A 17,414-nucleotide genomic window follows, 5' to 3' on the forward strand; every position below is an offset into this window, starting at 1 on the left:
TGGAAGATTTTGCATCCGTCAACCAGGGCCATACTGCCTGCAGATGAGCGGCAGAAGCCCTGCTCCCCAGGGATGGGTCACTGCCCGGCAGCAGCTAAAGCCCTGTGCTCAGCGTGATGGCACGGATGAGGAGTCCTGAACCTTTTGTAGCCAAAACCTCCAGTTATCTATTTTCAGGAGCAGAGCCAGAGGTAAGCAGCTCTTTCTGAAAGCAAATCGTTGAGTAGAGGAAATCAGAAATTTGTTACCATGACTGAGTTCTAGGGTCCTCGATAGTAAAAGTTTTTTAAAATGCTGTTTGGACAACATTTCACTCTGGAAATATATTCAAAAAAGCATTTTCTATTCAGTAAGTAGTCCCATGGTGATGTTTTCTTATTCACACATGTACAGTTTCCATTCCAAAATCATTAAAGCAACAAAATGTCCTTATTAAAACATCAAAGCCATTCCAATCCATTTAACTCATACCAACTTAAAAAAAAAAAAAAATCAATCTTCCCACATTCTATTTCAGAACAAAATTTCTGTTTGCAAATGAGCCATTCTCTAAACAGAAGAACCCAGCTCCCTGAATCAAAGCCCCACACTGGCTTTCTCATGTCCTAAAAATAACAAAAAGAGTATGCACCTCTTTGCACACCCACCCACCCACCCCCCGAGCAGCTCTGCCATATTTCAGAACGTTGTTGGGGAGATGAAGACTAATCAATAGAAATGATCTAGAGGGTGATACTGGGCGTTACAGGTCCTAGTCTGCCCATAGCCTCTTTGCCTTTGCCTTCTTCCTGCTCAAAGAGAGCGGTGTAGCGTCAAGCAGTGCTCCTTGTCTCTGGAGACACAGCTGGGAAGGGTAGGAAGCGTCAGCACAGCTGGGCTGGGCTGCTCAGCATTGTGTGTTATGAGCAGCATCCCAAACACTGCTATTAGTTGCTAGTCATGCTGGTCACCCACACATTTAGAGTCATTGCAGTTCCAACAGCCATCGGCAGAGCTGCTGGGAGGAAGCCGGGAGCTCGCAGAAATAGTTCCCAGCACTCGCCAAAGAACTGCTCTACAGATTATGGGCAGCTGAAAGACATCTGCACAGCTAGAGCTGCTGAAATCCTGAGGGAATTATGCCCTGAAGGAGAGGGCTTGAAAAACTTGGTGGCCTTCATAGTCTTCAGTCTCCTTGAAGATACTGTACACTGTGTGACAGTGGCTTCAGAATGCATCATTTAACATTATTAACAATGGATGACATAAAACCCCAAAAGGGTAAACAGCAGCTGCATCCAGAGCAGCCTCCCACTGACCTCAACAAATGCCATTTTCACACTTGCCTTCTCTATAGACAGCACTGTATTTGGCGACCCTCTGTCCTCCCTGTTGCTCTTGGAAATAGAAAGCTTGCAGGTGGGCACATACGGATGTTAGCATTTTGAGAAGTAGTGTTGGGGTCTTTTCAAAGTAAGCAAGCAGAGCGTGCTCTGAGCTGGAAAGAAGAGCTGACCCCTTCGGCCCCGCATGGCCTGACCTACGGGCCATGGCTTCGCTATGACTCGGGAAGGTGGTTCCTGTGCTGTGCTCGGGTGAAAACCTGTTTCAGGCTCATTTAAAGTCTGTGCCTGGTAACAGGAATGGTTAATTGCTGGAATGCTTACTGTTCTGGGCAGGGGGATGCATGCAAATGCTCCCCTTAGTCTTGTGAACCCCTGTTTTCGGCTTTTTTATCCTCTGTATAGGATAGCACAATCCCCTTATGTTCTACCTACATATGATCGCTTGCTTCTTGCAGACGAGGGATTTAAAGACGCATGCAACACAGCTTGGTACAGTGTCTCCTTTTTTCTGGGAAGCCTAGCTAACAGATCTGTTACATCCTCTCAGCTCCACCCTTGACCGTGCTTTATGCAGAAGACCTGAGTAGCTGGAGAGGCAGACATGGTGTGCAGGACTCCTTTCAAATTCTGCCATATGTGATGTCTTTCCTTAAAGATACCTCTGTAGAGACCTTCAGATTGCTGTCCCCACTCCCTATTCCTCAAGACACTTTGCTCATTGTCCTGGAGGGGGAATGCCCTGCCGTACTTAGCTTTCAACCTAAAGGACATTTGTAAGAAGCAGACGGAGATCTACTGGGTGGAAACACTCTACAGGTGCGTGTATCGCTGCTGTTCAAGGCCAAACCAGAGTTCGTGGGGAAAGGTAAGGAAATTAAGTAAGCAAACTCAATTTTAAATAACAATATGGCTTTAATCATCCCCTTTCCTTATATCTTCAAGACAGGACATGCTCAACACTTTTGAAAACAATAAATACAGGTGCAATGTTCGAGCCAAATTAACTTTTCTAACCAGCTTAGTGCTGGCAGTCGTTGTGCAATGTAAGCTTTGCTTCTCTCTTTTAGGGAGAGACTCTTGCTGCATTGGCAGTCAAATTGCAGGAATTTTAACCTTATCGTACATAACTGCATATTCAGAACAGTATTTGCCACAACTAATGTATGAACAGCATTCGTCATATAAATAGATATGCAGAAACCTTCATTCTTCCAATCAGCTACAGAACTTACATAATTACTCAAATATGTATGTAAATTGCACCCTTGCCATTCAAATTACTTTAAAAATGTCTTCACAAATACGTAGTACATACATAGTCTACGTTACAGTAATTTCATTGCCTGTGTCCATTGTTGAAGCATGATTCATAGCTATTTTTAACAAAATATGAGTAGAAAAATCATATGGATAAGGGTTACAACATCTAAATAGAAATGATAGAAAAATAGATATATCGTACATAGCAATAATACAGTAAGTCTGTGTAACACCAAATCTACTGAACTTTATTTTGGCCTGCCACAACATCCAGTTATTCCAGATCTAAACAGAATCATGGACAAAACTCAAGAAATTTCATATTATTTCACAGTAACATGGCACAGAAGTTAAAATAGAAAATTTTCTGTGGTCTGAGCTTTATGAACACGGAAAAGTATTTTTCACCATCCTGGATTGGCAACATAGCTCTGCTGTTTAGGGTTTGAAAGAGCTCTGTGGTACCATTGTCCCAATAGAAAAATTCTTCCTTCTCTGAACGTGCCTTTTGCCTCTCACACAGAAGGCACAGCATAGCTGTACTGACGGAGCCACAGAGCAGAGACTCATCCAGTGCAGCTCATATGAGTTCATTCTGGTGCTATTTCTAGGTATCGGAATGGTGCCTTGTCATTTCCCTGTTGAAAATCAGTTTTTTTAAATATGTATCAAAAAAGCTAAAATTCCCAGGATGCGCTTATGCTGATCCTGGTCATTACATTATTTATGCTAATGAGAGGAATCAATTAGTGTTTATAAGTTTTGACATTACACATTGACATTACATCCTCAACTAGGAGGACACATGGGGACAAACATGGTGGGTCCCCTCTCCTCATGCATCAGAGGAGGTGCATGAGGTGAATCAGTGTATTTCCTCTGAGTATGGGGAAAAAAAGTAGATGAACACGCATATAACTACAGAGCTCCAGATAAATTATTTAATTTTTAGATAGACCTGTCTCTGTTTCATTATCATCCTGGTAAATACAAAGAACTTTAAAAGTTACTGCAGCACTCATCTGGAATAAGGTGTGCAATCTGGGGGAGGAAAAAAAAGGATTCACTGATACCAGGTGAAAAGGGTTACTTTTGGATGTTCAGGAGAATGGAAAGCCTGTCTTAAAAGGAGACTAAAGGACTGGGCTTGTTTATCCTAGCAAACAAAGGCTGGGAGAGGGTTCTGTTTGATCTGTAAAACAGAGCCAGGTGAGAAGAAGAGCTCCGTAAACAATTGGGCATCAAAGGCGCAAAAGAAGTGGGGTAAACCCATATGTTCCCACCTACATGTCTGTGAGAAATAATAGTTTCCTGATGCTTCTACCTCACTCGGGGAAGTAGGATTGCAGAATAGGTCCCTGCAGGTCTACGTGAGCGGGCTGGGGAAGGAAGGGAGCCCCTGAAGGGGCCTGCACCTCATGGTGCCTGCAGGAGCAGGGGCTGGACTCCGTGAGCAAGGAAAGCCTTGCAAATCTGGTAATGGATAACTGCTTAAGTACCAGAGGAGAAGGCATTTCGTGTGGCCTGCTCTCTTTGGGGATGCCAAAAGGAAAGAGATCTGAAAGAGAAATGGCTCCCAAAGATGGCTTTTCATCTTCTAGTACTTTAACGCTGCCCAGTCATATGCTGGAGAGTCTTTTCCTGGACATAGTCCTTGCACTATTTTTAGGAAGAACTTTCCCTTTTATTAGTCTCTGCCCAGGCACTTGGAAATGGCTGTTTCCAGTCACAGAGTTTTTCTCAGATTTACATGAGTCTGAGATAGTAGCTCGGGAGCTGGAAGACTTTGAATCCAAAGAAATCTGACTAACAGAAACGCTGCCTGCGCTCTTGGAGGAATATGTGTAAATCATTTTGAGAAAGGCAGATTTTGTGTTTGTTTCTTGCTTATAAATGATGATATAGCACTTTGGAAGAAAAGTGCAGCAGAGGATTCCATAATTGGATATTAAAACAACAATGATTTCCACTGCTGGCAGGTATTTGCCAAATGTAGTTGCATAGACAGGGATAAATACAATCCACGCTATAAAGTAAATTAGCATGCCAAAGGTGATGAATTTAGCCTCATTGTAGTTCTCTGGCAACTTCCTACCTTTAAAGGCAAATATGAAGCAAATGAAGGCTAGGGCAGCGATGTAGCCCAACATGATCCCAAAAGCCACAACAGAGCCCTCGTTGCACTCCAGAATTATTGCTCTCGGGATTGAGAAATTTTGCTTGACAAAAGGTGTCCTAAATATTAGCCAGAAGGTGCAAATGATAACTTGAATTCCAGTGCAGGTGACCACAGTGGGAATAGGTTTATACATGCATTTCAGGAAATTCTGCAGCTTGGGATCAAAGCTGAAGGCTAGTAAAATTTTTAGTGACTTTATTAAAATACATGAAATGCAGAGTGCAAAACTTATGCCAAAGAGGGCTTGCCTAGTTTTACACTTGAATTCTGTGGGTTCATCTATGAAGAAGACGGTGCTTAAAAAAATTAAGAAGTGGCCAAAGAGAATAATATAGCAGACAGTTAGACCTCCGGACGCCTTTACAACCGGCGTGTTCAAGTTTTTAGTAAATATTACGCTAATTGACAAAACCAGCACAACCCCAAAAGCGGAGAGGAAGAGGAGGAAAATAGCAAACCAGTCAGTCCAGGCGAGGAAATGGATTGTCTTCCTGTAGCATGTGGTACTGTTGATGGGAGCCCAGTAGGTTTTGTTGTTACATCGGTAGCAGTAATCCATATCTGAAAGAAGAAAAAGGAAGATAACTTAGAAACCCGAAGTAAATAAACTGCGAAGTGGATTATCGAGGCTTGAGATACAGGAGGAATGTGGGAAGGGATGCTAAGGGGAGTAGGCAGGGCTGATGGCTTCCGACTATTGCAGCCGCCGTCCGGGAGGAGGAGCTGCGGGGCTGCGGTGGCAGCGGTGGCAGAGGTGGCTGTGGTGGCTGCGGTGGCAGAGGTGGCAGAGGTGGCTGTGGTGGCAGAGGTGGCTGTGGTGGAGAGGTGGCAGAGGTGGCAGAGGTGGCAGTGGTGGCAGAGGCGGCAGAGGTGGCAGAGGTGGCTGTGGTGGCAGAGGTGGCTGTGGTGGAGAGGTGGCAGAGGTGGCAGAGGTGGCTGTGGTGGCAGAGGTGGCAGTGGTGGCTGTGGTGGCTGCGGTGGCAGAGGTGGCAGAGGTGGCTGTGGTGGCAGAGGTGGCAGTGGTGGCTGTGGTGGCAGAGGTAGCAGTGGTGGCTGTGGTGGCAGTGGTGGCAGAGGTTGCAGAGGTGGCAGTGGTGGCTGTAGTGGCTGTGGTGGCAGAGGTGGCTGTGGTGGAGAGGTGGCAGAGGTGGCAGAGATGGCAGTGGTGGCTGTGGTGGCAGAGGTGGCAGAGGTTGCAGAGGTGGCAGTGGTGGCTGCGGTGGCAGAGGTGGCAGAGGTGGCTGTGGTGGCAGAGGTGGCTGTGGTGGAGAGGTGGCAGAGGTGGCAGAGGTGGCTGTGGTGGCAGAGGTGGCAGTGGTGGCTGTGGTGGCTGCGGTGGCAGAGGTGGCAGAGGTGGCTGTGGTGGCAGAGGTGGCAGTGGTGGCTGTGGTGGCAGTGGTGGCTGTAGTGGCTGTGGTGGCAGAGGTGGCTGTGGTGGCAGAGGTGGCAGAGGTGGCTGTGGTGGCAGCTGTGGCTGCAGTGGCAGTGGCAGCAGGAGCAAAGGAGGAGTGCCTGCCAGCTGGGAGCAGGGGCTGCCTGCAGCCAGGGGCAGGGAGGGGACAGGGAGAATGAGAAGGATCCTAAAACTGCCTTGGTCATCGCTGACTGGCGATACAGAACCTGGCCAGAGCTCTGGACAGGCAAACTCGAACTGAAACCTGAATAATGACTTGAGAGTAAATCAGTTCTCTTGCAGAAATTGGAACTATGTTTCTCTCACCCATTTCAACGAGGAAAAAACCCAACTTTCTCTTTACAGACAGCTTTTAAAATACAACAGCAAGAATAAACATTGCTTTAGATTATGCTTTGAAAGGTTACTTTTGCTTTAAAATTCCTATCCTCTGATATGGAGAAATTTCACCATTATTTGAATTAAAAAGATAAAATTTCATTTCCTTCTGCTCTCAGGATATTAAAAGTACATTGTACTGCAATTTTCTTAATTCCATCTCTCTCCTCCATATTTAATTTTCCTCTTTAAAAAATTTTGCTCAAACCTATAAATGAACCAGTGGTAAAGTACACATCAGATTTTATACTAGAAAATATTACTGTACAGTTATATCAAACTTCGCAGTACTCCCTGGTAAGACAGAAAATATGCTGGTAAGCAAAATACACAGCCCTTGAACTTCATAGACTCATAGAATGGTTTGGGCTGGAAGGCACCTTCAAAGATCATCTAGTCCAACCCCCTGCAAAGATCAGGAATGTCTTTCCCTAGATCAGGTTGCTCAAAGCCCCATCCAACCTCAGTTTGAACACTTCCAGGGGTGGGGCATCCACAACTTCTCTGGACAACCTGTTCCAGTGCCTCACCACCCTCATCGTAAAAAAAAATTTCTTCCTTATTGGGCTGGGTGTACTGCAGAAGGACAGGGAAGCAAGGCTCTCTTTTAATGAGAGTCCGTCTCACTGATAAATCAGCCAGACTTTCCATCCTAACAAAGGATAATCCTAGTCAACTGGAAAATCTAATTGCTTTACATTTGGTCTTCTAAAAAGCGCTTAAACCAAGTTTTATAGGCCAAACACTCATATTTGGGAAACTGAGCATAAACACATATTTTAATCCCATTCCAAAGTTATACCCGAGGTTGCCAAGGCACATTATATGCAAACAAAACAACTGTATTGATATCTAAATAAACCTTTATTTGGATCACAATTCCTTACCTGTTTGATTGCTGTAATGGTTTTCTGGGCAGTAAACACACTCATAGCAGCATGTGTGTGGACTTTCTGTAACCTTTTTCATCTGGCCTGGCCTGCAGTGCTGGGAACATGTTGACTGAACCTTCTGCAGTGTGCAGAGAACAAAAAAAATCAGCTCAGGCCCAACTAATTACCAAGAACCATTAAAATAAACCTCCAGTAATTCTGCAATTTGCACTCTTTTTGTAGCTAACGTATTTTAAGGGAATCTGAAAATTTTGCTGAAAAAAGGCATTGTAGGCTCCACGTTTCTTGTATTTTCTCCACACATTCAACAAGTGACAGGATGGGGCATTATCTACCTGATAATTTTATTTTTTGGCCCTGAATGCCAATCAGTGGAACTGTCTGTATCTTTAAAATCCAGATCAAAGTGTCTCATCCAGCTTAGAACCTCGGATTTAGACTGCTGAGGATCAGCTCCAAAGAAAGCTCAGAAGTATCTGGTGGGGGATTCGAGTGGACTGCTTCACAAGCGAGAACCTGAAACTCTGCTCAGCCGCTCTGAGCCTGGTGGAGACACCTCGACTCGGGGAGACACCTGGGCAGGTGCTCTGCACTGCAGCTCCAACGTTCCTGACCCTTGGCAGCTCATCCCTGAGTCGTGAAGCACGACGCTGGGGGGTGTGATCAGGACCTTCTCTCGAGGTCTGAGTTCAGGTCCTCTTTCCAAAGACAATTTTTTGTAAAATGGAGAAGCAGTCCTGAGGGACACTACTATGTCTTCTCCCTTCAGGATGGTGGTCACAAGGAGGTGGAGACATTTCCTTGCCATCCTGGGCAATGCCACAAAGAGAGACAAGATTTGAGGTTTTCTTCTGTCCTCAGCCTTTTCTATCAGCTGAAACTCGAATTCAGGCCACCTAGTAAGCAGCCTCTCCCCGTCCCATTACTGGTGCATACTTTGCAGCACGGAGCTGCACAATGAACCAAGACCTCCACCCATGCACAGATGACAGATTATCCAGCTGGAACTGGCCAGGGCCACCGACTAGTCCTGTCTACACCAGCGCCAGGGCTCCAGGTGGTGCCACCTACCTCAGACTCCTGTAGCTGTGCTGACCCCAGCTCTAATAGGAGCAAATAATCAACAAAACCCTTTTCTTTTCTTTTTTTTTTAAACAGTAAAGTCAACAGATATGAGTCTTCATGTACAAAATAAACGGTGGTGTTACGTAAAAGAGGGGGCTTTTATACATAGTCATTTTTTATTTTAAATCCCCTTTTCAAGATTCTGGAATAGCATCCTTAGGACAGACATAACTTCTGTTGCTTATCTTAGTAGACCTCTTAGAAGCATTCTGGAGAAATAACTCAATTTCAAATCACTGAGCTTGCTCACAGGCTAACATGGTTCTCAGGGTGCATGAAGGTGGTCAAATAAACCCAGAGAGAATTCTTTGCTCTAACAGGACAACATGAAACCACAAGAGATTTTCAGTTGCAAATACTGGAGGGAGAAGAAGACACATGAAGCAAATTTCACATGTTATGTCAACAAATTAAAAGTTACCTTTAAATCCAGAAATTCTTTTTTTTTCTCCTCATTCTCAAAGATAAAGTCACCTTTCTCTGGGTCATATTCTGCCATAGTGGTGATTTCCATGTGGCCATCAATTTCTTTCCAAAGAAGTACATCGTAACTGGTGCTCATATCTCCCTTGGAGTCAAACTTGATTTCTTTATCATCATCAATGATTGTAACTTTTTTAAGTTCTTCAAGGAGCTGAACATAAGGAAAAATAACATACATCAGTATCGTGACAGCATGATAAACTCAATAGTTTAACATCTGTATGATAATACCAAGTTAAAAAGAAATGTTGCTTTTTAGGAGTAAAAGAAATCTTAAAATTAAAAGGCATCTTTATAACTGTTTAATTTGACATTCTGTGCAGAATTACATTATTCAGACAATCCTGTTGACCTTAAAAATCTATTAATAAAAAAATCGTCATTTCTTAACTCTATGCAATGCGTACAAATACTCATGTTATTATTTTTTCCTAGCCTTGAAAATTTTGGTTTGAAGATGGGAAAGAAAAGACTTTTTGCTTGCAAGAACTAACAGCCTTTTGGAACTCCCCTTCTTGTAAAGAACGACCGTGAATGATGCTCCTGTTGTTACTTTACTGTCACCAGAGTCAATCTGGGCAAGATTTGCTTCCACAGTAACCTCCCCCAGGGTGTCTGGAAATTTCTAACATTGTTTTCAGCTGTGACTCTGACTGATATTGTGTGTTGCAAGGTGAGACTCAGAACTGTTACATGAACAATACATGCCAGTTTGCTCAGATGAAGTGATCAGTGGCACAATGGCAATAAACAGCTAGGCCATATGTGATAGATCGTAGGAAATATCAGAACAAGCATGCTTTGATAAGGCAACTGTCCAGCTTCGTATTGCAACCCATTCTGTTCAACAGGGGGAAATTTCTGTCTCCCTCATCACAAACAGCCAGATCAAAAATTTCTGTGTGAATCTAGAAAAGGACAGGTCAAGGCACATATAACCCACTCCCAATTCATGGGGACACCATAGAAGGACTTTCATTAGCTACTGTGGTTCTTAACTGAAGCAAAAGCTTTATCCCTGTGAAAGCCTAATGATTTTTGGCATCAGTGATTAATTAACAAGAAAAAACCCCAAGGTTTTGGTGAAAGGCTGAATTTACTGCCCTTTGAAAAGCATGCTCTTACATGGATCCATTGTGATATTTATAGCATTTAATGAACATACCGACAGGTATATTACTTCAATAGGCTTTGGCAAATACATGTATATAACACATCTGGTATATATAATGTCATTTTTTCATGTATAATGTAATTTTTTTGAGAGTTCATATACTTTCACTGCATCTCTACCAATTTATGAAGAACCAAAGTGTGCTTCTAACCAATATTGCATTTGAGTTGGATGTTGCATAGTTGTGTGGGAATGAATAGGAATTTTTAAATTATATATACTCAGGCTAGTCATTTAATCTTTCTCTTCTCCACTTTTCCAATTTCTTTAACAGTATGGGAACAACAGAGCTTTTTGAATACATCTTGAGCTTCAGACAGAAGGGGCTAATAATTAGCAACATTTCATGTAAGTGATGGTTATTTTTGCAAAGTCTGTTACACCAATGACTCTGTTGTTGCTCTATATGTGGAGATGTGTGGTATGGATTAGTTGCATCCTAACCTTCATGTATATATATATCCATTTCTAGAGGGTTTAAATTTAGTGTAGAGGAAACATATTATGAAAACAGCACAGGGGGAATAACTGTCTCTTTCAGTTTTCTTCATGAGTTCTTAGCCTCATAACAGGACTTTTAGTTTGGGTGGTTTGCAATTTAATTCAGCAATGATGTAAATGCAGCTCCATAAAGTTGCATCCCCTGTAGAGCAGTCCTGAATTTGTCCCATTTGCATTTACAAATTCATGTAAGAGTCTGATTGTTACTGGGGTTTTTTTTTCAAATCTCCTATCTTGGTTTGACCTGCCCTGACCTAGGATAAGAGGTCAGAGCAAGTCAGAGTGCTACAGTGGTTGTTTGACTTTTAAATGAACTTTTGTTTAATCCTCTGAGTAAAAGTGTGTAAAAGTGAATACTCCTGAGCAGGTTCTTGGGTAAAAGGTCAGGTCAGGTTTACTTCTCTGATTTTTCCTCTTCTTTTCCCACCCAGTAGAGTTTGATAACAAGTACCTCACCCATCTTAAAGATTGTGTCTAATTTTCCTACCAGTCACTTCAGTATAAATCAAGATCAGACAGAAGAATAGTCTGTTGCATTTTCACTTTCAAGTAAAGATTCATTATAGAGGAAAATACCTGAATTAAAACAAAACAGAGACAATGGTGAGAGAGAGAGAGAAGAAAATTAAAACTCTTTGGTGAATGCTCCTATCCCACAATATCCCCGTCTCTCAAGAGCACTCGTTGCTGTGTATTACAGTGGTTTGCAGTAACAGGACCAACCACTAGTAGCTGAATAGCTGATAAGTCAACTGTAGATTGACTGTACTTTTTATTCTATCCCACATGAGTAGCTAGCAAGACGTTCCAGCAAGGAGCCTACAGACTGGAGCCTTCATCCAAGCTGGTGCCTACTCTGTGTGCTCTTTGAAGTTGATGGGGGAAGTGTTAGGGTAGCTAATGAAGCTCAGCAGCTAAAGATCCCTTCTGCACCTGTGGAGCCATGTGTTTACAGCCATTGCTATTGTATCCATGAAGGAGGAGATGGTGGGTATGCAGTTACTCACAATCAGTTAGCTATCCGTATGTGAAATGAAATAATCATTCTCTATCATCCACAGCAGAACACAGCCATGACTTAGCACCAGCAGCTTCTCTGTCTACATGGGCCAAAAAAAGGGATTAAAAACTGGATTCTAGTTCTCAGCACTGCAGCAGTTAGATAGTGCTGCTCCAGCACATAGTCTGTGATTTCAGTTGGTGAAGAAAGGCAGGAACAGGAATAAAAAGTCATTTAGTAAAAGGACAAAGTGAGTAAACCCAGGAATGTGGGAGCAAAAATGAGATGAAAGTTTTGCAGAGAGAATGAGACCTGAAAGAATTAACATCATACCTCCCAGGGGGTGAAGGCAGAGTGATCCTTGCAGTTTCTGTCTTTGCATTGCCCTTTAATGGCATGAGCAATGGCATAGACTGCAAGTATAGTGCTATGGATAAATCCTGGTTCAATGTTGGCATTCAAAAAATCATTTCTCCAGATCTGATGTTTATTTTCAACATTTTGCAATAGATCATCCTGGGACTGGTTTGAAATGCACGTTTGAAAATCATGGTATTCCAGGTGTGCACAGACTGACAAAAGCATAACGTATTCATGTAAAAACTTGTTGTTGTCAGTGGGCTTTTCATGAAGTTTTCTCAGAAAGTCTTGGAATGTGGAGATGTCTCCGCTTTTAAATCCAAATCCCACAATGGTCCCCAGCTGTCTGATATTGGGAATTGTACTGATTTTGACTGCAGCCGACCAATTATCACTTGCAATCCAGATTTTATTTACATTCCTCTCAATTGCCTTCTTAAACAGTTTTAGCACATGGAACTGTCTCATAAAGACAACAATAACATTTACTCTGGTTTCCTTGACAATCTTCTCAACTGCGTGATCAACTTTGGTGTGAAAGGTGTTGTCAGAGAGATAGGCAGGCAGCATTTCTTTAAAAGCTATGCAAACGTTGTTTGCCATGACCTGGACCCCAAAGCTCTCCAGAGCAAAGCGCCCATTGTCATCATCGGTGGCTATTACTCCAATCCAATTCCACCCAGACTCACAGATCAAGTGGGCCATTGCTCTTGTCTGATGGAAATCACTGGGGATAGTCCTGAAGAAAGAAGGAAACCGGATTTTGTCACTGAGGATTTCAGCTGATGATGCAGGGCTGACCTAGGAAGAGCAGACAATTCAGTTACGGAAGAGGTCTCCTGCAAAGGATGCCAAGAGATCCAAAACTGCCATGATTACTCTTTCATCCAGCCTGACCCAGGCCTCCCTCCTGCTGTGACTGGACATCAACAAGGTGCAGCCAAATGGGGCAGGTTCCCTCACCCTGCTGTTCGGATGCAGACTCATGCCCAGTACCGCTTCCACTATTTTCATCCTCATGCACATAATTACTTACTTCAGTAAGGGCAGGGAATAAAACCTTTCAAAATGGGTATGACAATTATGCTGGTATAAGGATTTTGTTTTACTCTGTTCAGATACCATCAACACGCTAGTCAAAATATTTAAAACATTGGAAGCATTAAGTATTGTTTGTGTTATTATTCAAATTGCTAGTACCCTTACATTTTGCAGTATTTTTCTGTCACTGAGTATGTTAGTATGGTTCACTCACATATGTATTTTCTCTCCAAGATTTAATTACTACATTTTGAAAGGATCATTAAGTCTGTTAGAAGAACCTCCCAGAAAAACAGTAACCAATACTACAGAATGCTATGATTCTTTAATATAAAAGATTTATTACCTTTTCCTTGTGAATGTAGCTAGGAAAAGGTAAAGGGAACATTGTTATTTAAATCTCTTTGGTTTTAATCCTTGTCTATTTGTTTGTAGGAGGGCTTTTTCCCTACACTTATATTTCATACGTCGCTTGACAGTTCTTAAAAAATAAATCTAAACTTTCCAAAGTAAGAGTCACCTGTCTGGAGGGGATACCATATCTTACTATTGTCAGAAGATTAGAGATGCTATTGATGAGAAAAATCTGCTGGGTCACCTTTTCCATCTCTATGTCCCAATGCAGATTTGTTTAATCACTTGTCTTTTGATTATGTTCAAGTGTGGCATTTTAATTTTCATACTTACTATTGCTCCTGTGGTGGAGCTGGAGGTCATAACTACTTCTTACCATTGCAGAGGAAAAGACTCAGTTAGAAGTTATGTTTACTTCAGATTTTGTGTCTTTTGCACGTTTGGTTACTCTGTTGCTACTTTGCAGTAAGGTAATTTATGTCAAATTGCCCAACTCAGCCTGCAACACAGGATGGTGTGGAAGTGGACCTCCTTTTTCTTTGTTGGTCCTGGCCTTGACCCCAACTCTTTTACAATGGTGAAAATAGAAATGTAAGCACTAGCCTAAGTGCAAGTGTAGTCCTAGAGAGGTCAGAAAGAGAGAAGGATGTTTTGGGAAGGACCAGTGTGGATCTAGACTTGTATTCCTTCTTTTCCATAGCTGCTTGAAGAGTAACAGGAGTAAAACTGTGTTTTAGAGCAAGATTCCTCACTTCCCTGTCCATAGTTAAAACGGACTCCAAAATCCAACCTATCTCAGGCAGGAGATAATTTCCAAATTTCTGGCCAGATTTGATTTTGTCTTCTTTTTTTTTTTTTTTCCAGTTTGAGATTAGGTATTGTCATATTCACCACCAGCCAGACTAGACACGGCGGGTGTAACTTGGTGGCCTGAATAAAGTCCTTGAGTGGCATCCGAGGTACACTAGAGTAACTGGCACAGCCATGCAGGACTGACTAATGGTGCTGCCAGGCTGACAAGAGCCCAGTGTCATCCTGAAATAGCACTTGGAGGCACATGCCTTGGGCATATAAAATAGCCCTTACTGCCTTTGTTTAGGCAAGTGAATCAAGCTCTCCATTTCGAGTTGGATCCCACCCCTCCTGATGTCCTTAGGTTGAGTCGAATCCTGCCCCGTAGCAAACATGTGGCTTTTGCAATCCCTATGATTAGAGCCGCACCTTTATTCTAAGCATGGTAAATTTGACCCTCTGTCCAAAATGAAATAGCTCCCTCAGACCTACCTGTGGGATTAGTTGCAAAGCCAACAGCCTTGAAACTGCCATTGACACCTCCGAGTAGCTGGCTCCAGTGACTGCCTTAATTCTCGGGATGTAGTCTGAGTAGTTACACTTGAACTCTACAACATCCTTTGAAGAATTGAATTTACCCAGGAACCTCAGAGCAGATGCCATGGCTTTTGTAACTTCTGCACATGTGTCATAGATTTCGTAGCCCAGAGTAACTCCAGATAAGAGTGTTGAATTGTTGATCATTTCAATAGCATGTATCATTGCAAGTGTCTGAAGAAAAATTTGAACTTCGAAGCTGTCAGGAAACACAGAAGTTTTATTTTAGAAAAACATTGCTGGGAACAAGGCTGAAGCAAAGTCCGTTTTGAGCATATCCCTTATAATTTGACAACTACTGAAAAGAAGTGATAGATAGTATGTTTTGTGTCATTTGCTTGGGTTTTAGTGTACAAAAGATTAGAAACCGTATATTTTTGTCTCACCTAAATGGGAGACTAAACAAAATAAACACAAAACTTAAGATATACCTGAATAAAAGTGTTTTCCTGAAAAAAAAAAAAAACAACCAACCAAAACAGGGTACTAAAAAATTAATTTTCATGTTACATGAAAATTTGCAAGTGATATCTTGCAAATTGGAATAGCTTCAGTGAAGCTATTCCAATTTACTTCCTCTGCCCAGTAAGCTTTTTTAAAAATGTATTTACTTTCACCAAAAGCATGAAACAAAGAAAAGAAAGGACTAAATATTTCAGAATAGAAGAAAATATTTCAGAGGTTGAGGTCTTCTAGTGGTTGCATCGATGTTCCTAAAATCCTCTCTAAACCTGATGAAGTTAGTACAGCTATTCCCCTTATCTCCAGTGGATATAACAGATGCTTAATCAGAACTGTGCTAGCACAAAATGTCTGCATTACAACCAACCCTCCTCTCAGGCACGCTTCTCTAAAGTTTACAAATCTTGCAAACTAAATTAAATTTCAAATGGACCTGAGACAATTTATGACTCCATAGAAAAATAATGGAAGATTGACAAAATTATCAACTTTGTCATCATTTTGAAATAAATCCAGATGAATACTCGCCTGTCCAGCTGATTATTAGATTCAGATGTGGGATTAAGTTGCATGTAAAATTCAAATAAAATTTGAGGATTTGCACCTGCATTAAAATTAAAGAAAATGCATATTTGTAATTCCTGGGCTTAGGAAAGCTTTATTATGTACTTAAAATGAAGTTCTTCACCAGGTTTCCTTTGCATTCTTTCCAGAAAAATGGATGTTTCAAGCACAGTAGGATTTGGAGCCAACAAAATAAATATTCTGATGCACAGTCTGAACCTGAATGCATATATGACATGGTGTTTACATATAGTCTATCTTGTAACATAATGTCCCAATTACAATACAAAGTGTAATGATTACAGTAATTATAACAATAATTACAATCTAGTCAGCAAGGTACTATCATAGATTACAACTGAGCTATCCTGTGAGGTGGGGGACCTACTTTGATATGTGCTTAGGTAAAATGGAACAGTCTGCCTGTGCTCAAATCATGTAGGTGCAACTTCATAACAAATAACGAACAACTGCACAGCAGAGTACTTCAGACATATAGCAACAAAGTAGCATTTACATGGAAATTAAACGATTGTCCAGCACAAACCTGCAGAGCTATTTGATTATATATGAAGATTGAAACAGGATCAAATGCTCATTCCCTTCCTCAGGCAGCCACAGTATTTTTTACTGTAACTTTGCCATACTTTGTCATTCTGTATTAATTTACGCACAATTTATGTGATGTCCAAGGTCTTTTTAAAGACTAAGAAATGCAGGAGAACCAGATTTTGCTGATCTTAGTATAAGAAGTACATGCCCCATGTCAGTGATCTCTTCTTTGCTATATATGTAATTTCCAGTATTACTCACCCAGCGCAATTCTGAATTACTGGCTTGATGGGATATTCTTCCGGACGCAGCATTTCACTATGAACTGCAAACAAGCCTCCAATAACAATGTCCCCCGGAGAACTGGCGCCCACGAAATCATCGGTGTTCTGGCAAGAGAAAGCGATATCAGTGCCGATCACAAAGCAGGGGATCAGAAAGCTAACGAATGCCATGTTTCTGTTTCCCTTGCTCACTACCAGCTTTAAGTCAATTAAGCGAGCTGCAGGGCCAACAAGGGCTCCTAGGTCATCTATAAACAGCTGCAAAGGGAAAAAAGGGCTGCACTCAGAAGTCAGTCACACCTCATAAGGTGCTTGTGTTTGCTTCACTGGCTGAGGCTATTTTATTGAAGGTACTAAAGCAATGCTGTCACATAAAATGTGAGGGTGCAGGGGTGTGAGAGTGAAGAGGGAGGGAGAAAGGTAAATGAGTTTAAAAGGAAATGTTGGACCTAAAATCTGTTCTGCTGTGTTCAAAGTTTATTATACCTTATCTGAAACAAATGGCAAATATTTTGGTATAAATTTTGCTTGTCTTGAATACCTTCCAACTGAGTGCAGGGTGAGAAGAAGCAATCATATAATACGGTAGTGATATTGCTGCAACCATATTTTAAGGATCTGGTCCAGAGAGTACTGATAAAAGAACCCCTTGCCACAGTGTGCTTTCGGTCAGACT

The 17,414-nt window shown here is 41.9% G+C and overlaps 1 protein-coding gene across 1 annotated transcript; it reads right to left on the bottom strand.

Moving 5' to 3' along the window:
* Positions 1-4,204: 4,204 nt before the first annotated feature.
* On the bottom strand, positions 4,205-16,909 carry GPRC6A (G protein-coupled receptor class C group 6 member A). Its single transcript, XM_072857887.1, has 6 exons — positions 16,716-16,909; positions 14,772-15,075; positions 12,066-12,893; positions 8,996-9,208; positions 7,444-7,567; positions 4,205-5,325 (listed from the first exon to the last, which is right to left on the bottom strand). Exons 1-6 carry the CDS (start codon positions 16,907-16,909, stop codon positions 4,205-4,207), a joined length of 2,784 nt encoding a protein of 927 aa, XP_072713988.1.
* Between the last annotated feature and the right edge of the window lie 505 nt (positions 16,910-17,414).

The sequence above is a fragment of the Ciconia boyciana genome, chromosome 3, assembly GCF_034638445.1.
Source record: "Ciconia boyciana chromosome 3, ASM3463844v1, whole genome shotgun sequence".
Taxonomy (NCBI): domain Eukaryota; kingdom Metazoa; phylum Chordata; class Aves; order Ciconiiformes; family Ciconiidae; genus Ciconia; species Ciconia boyciana.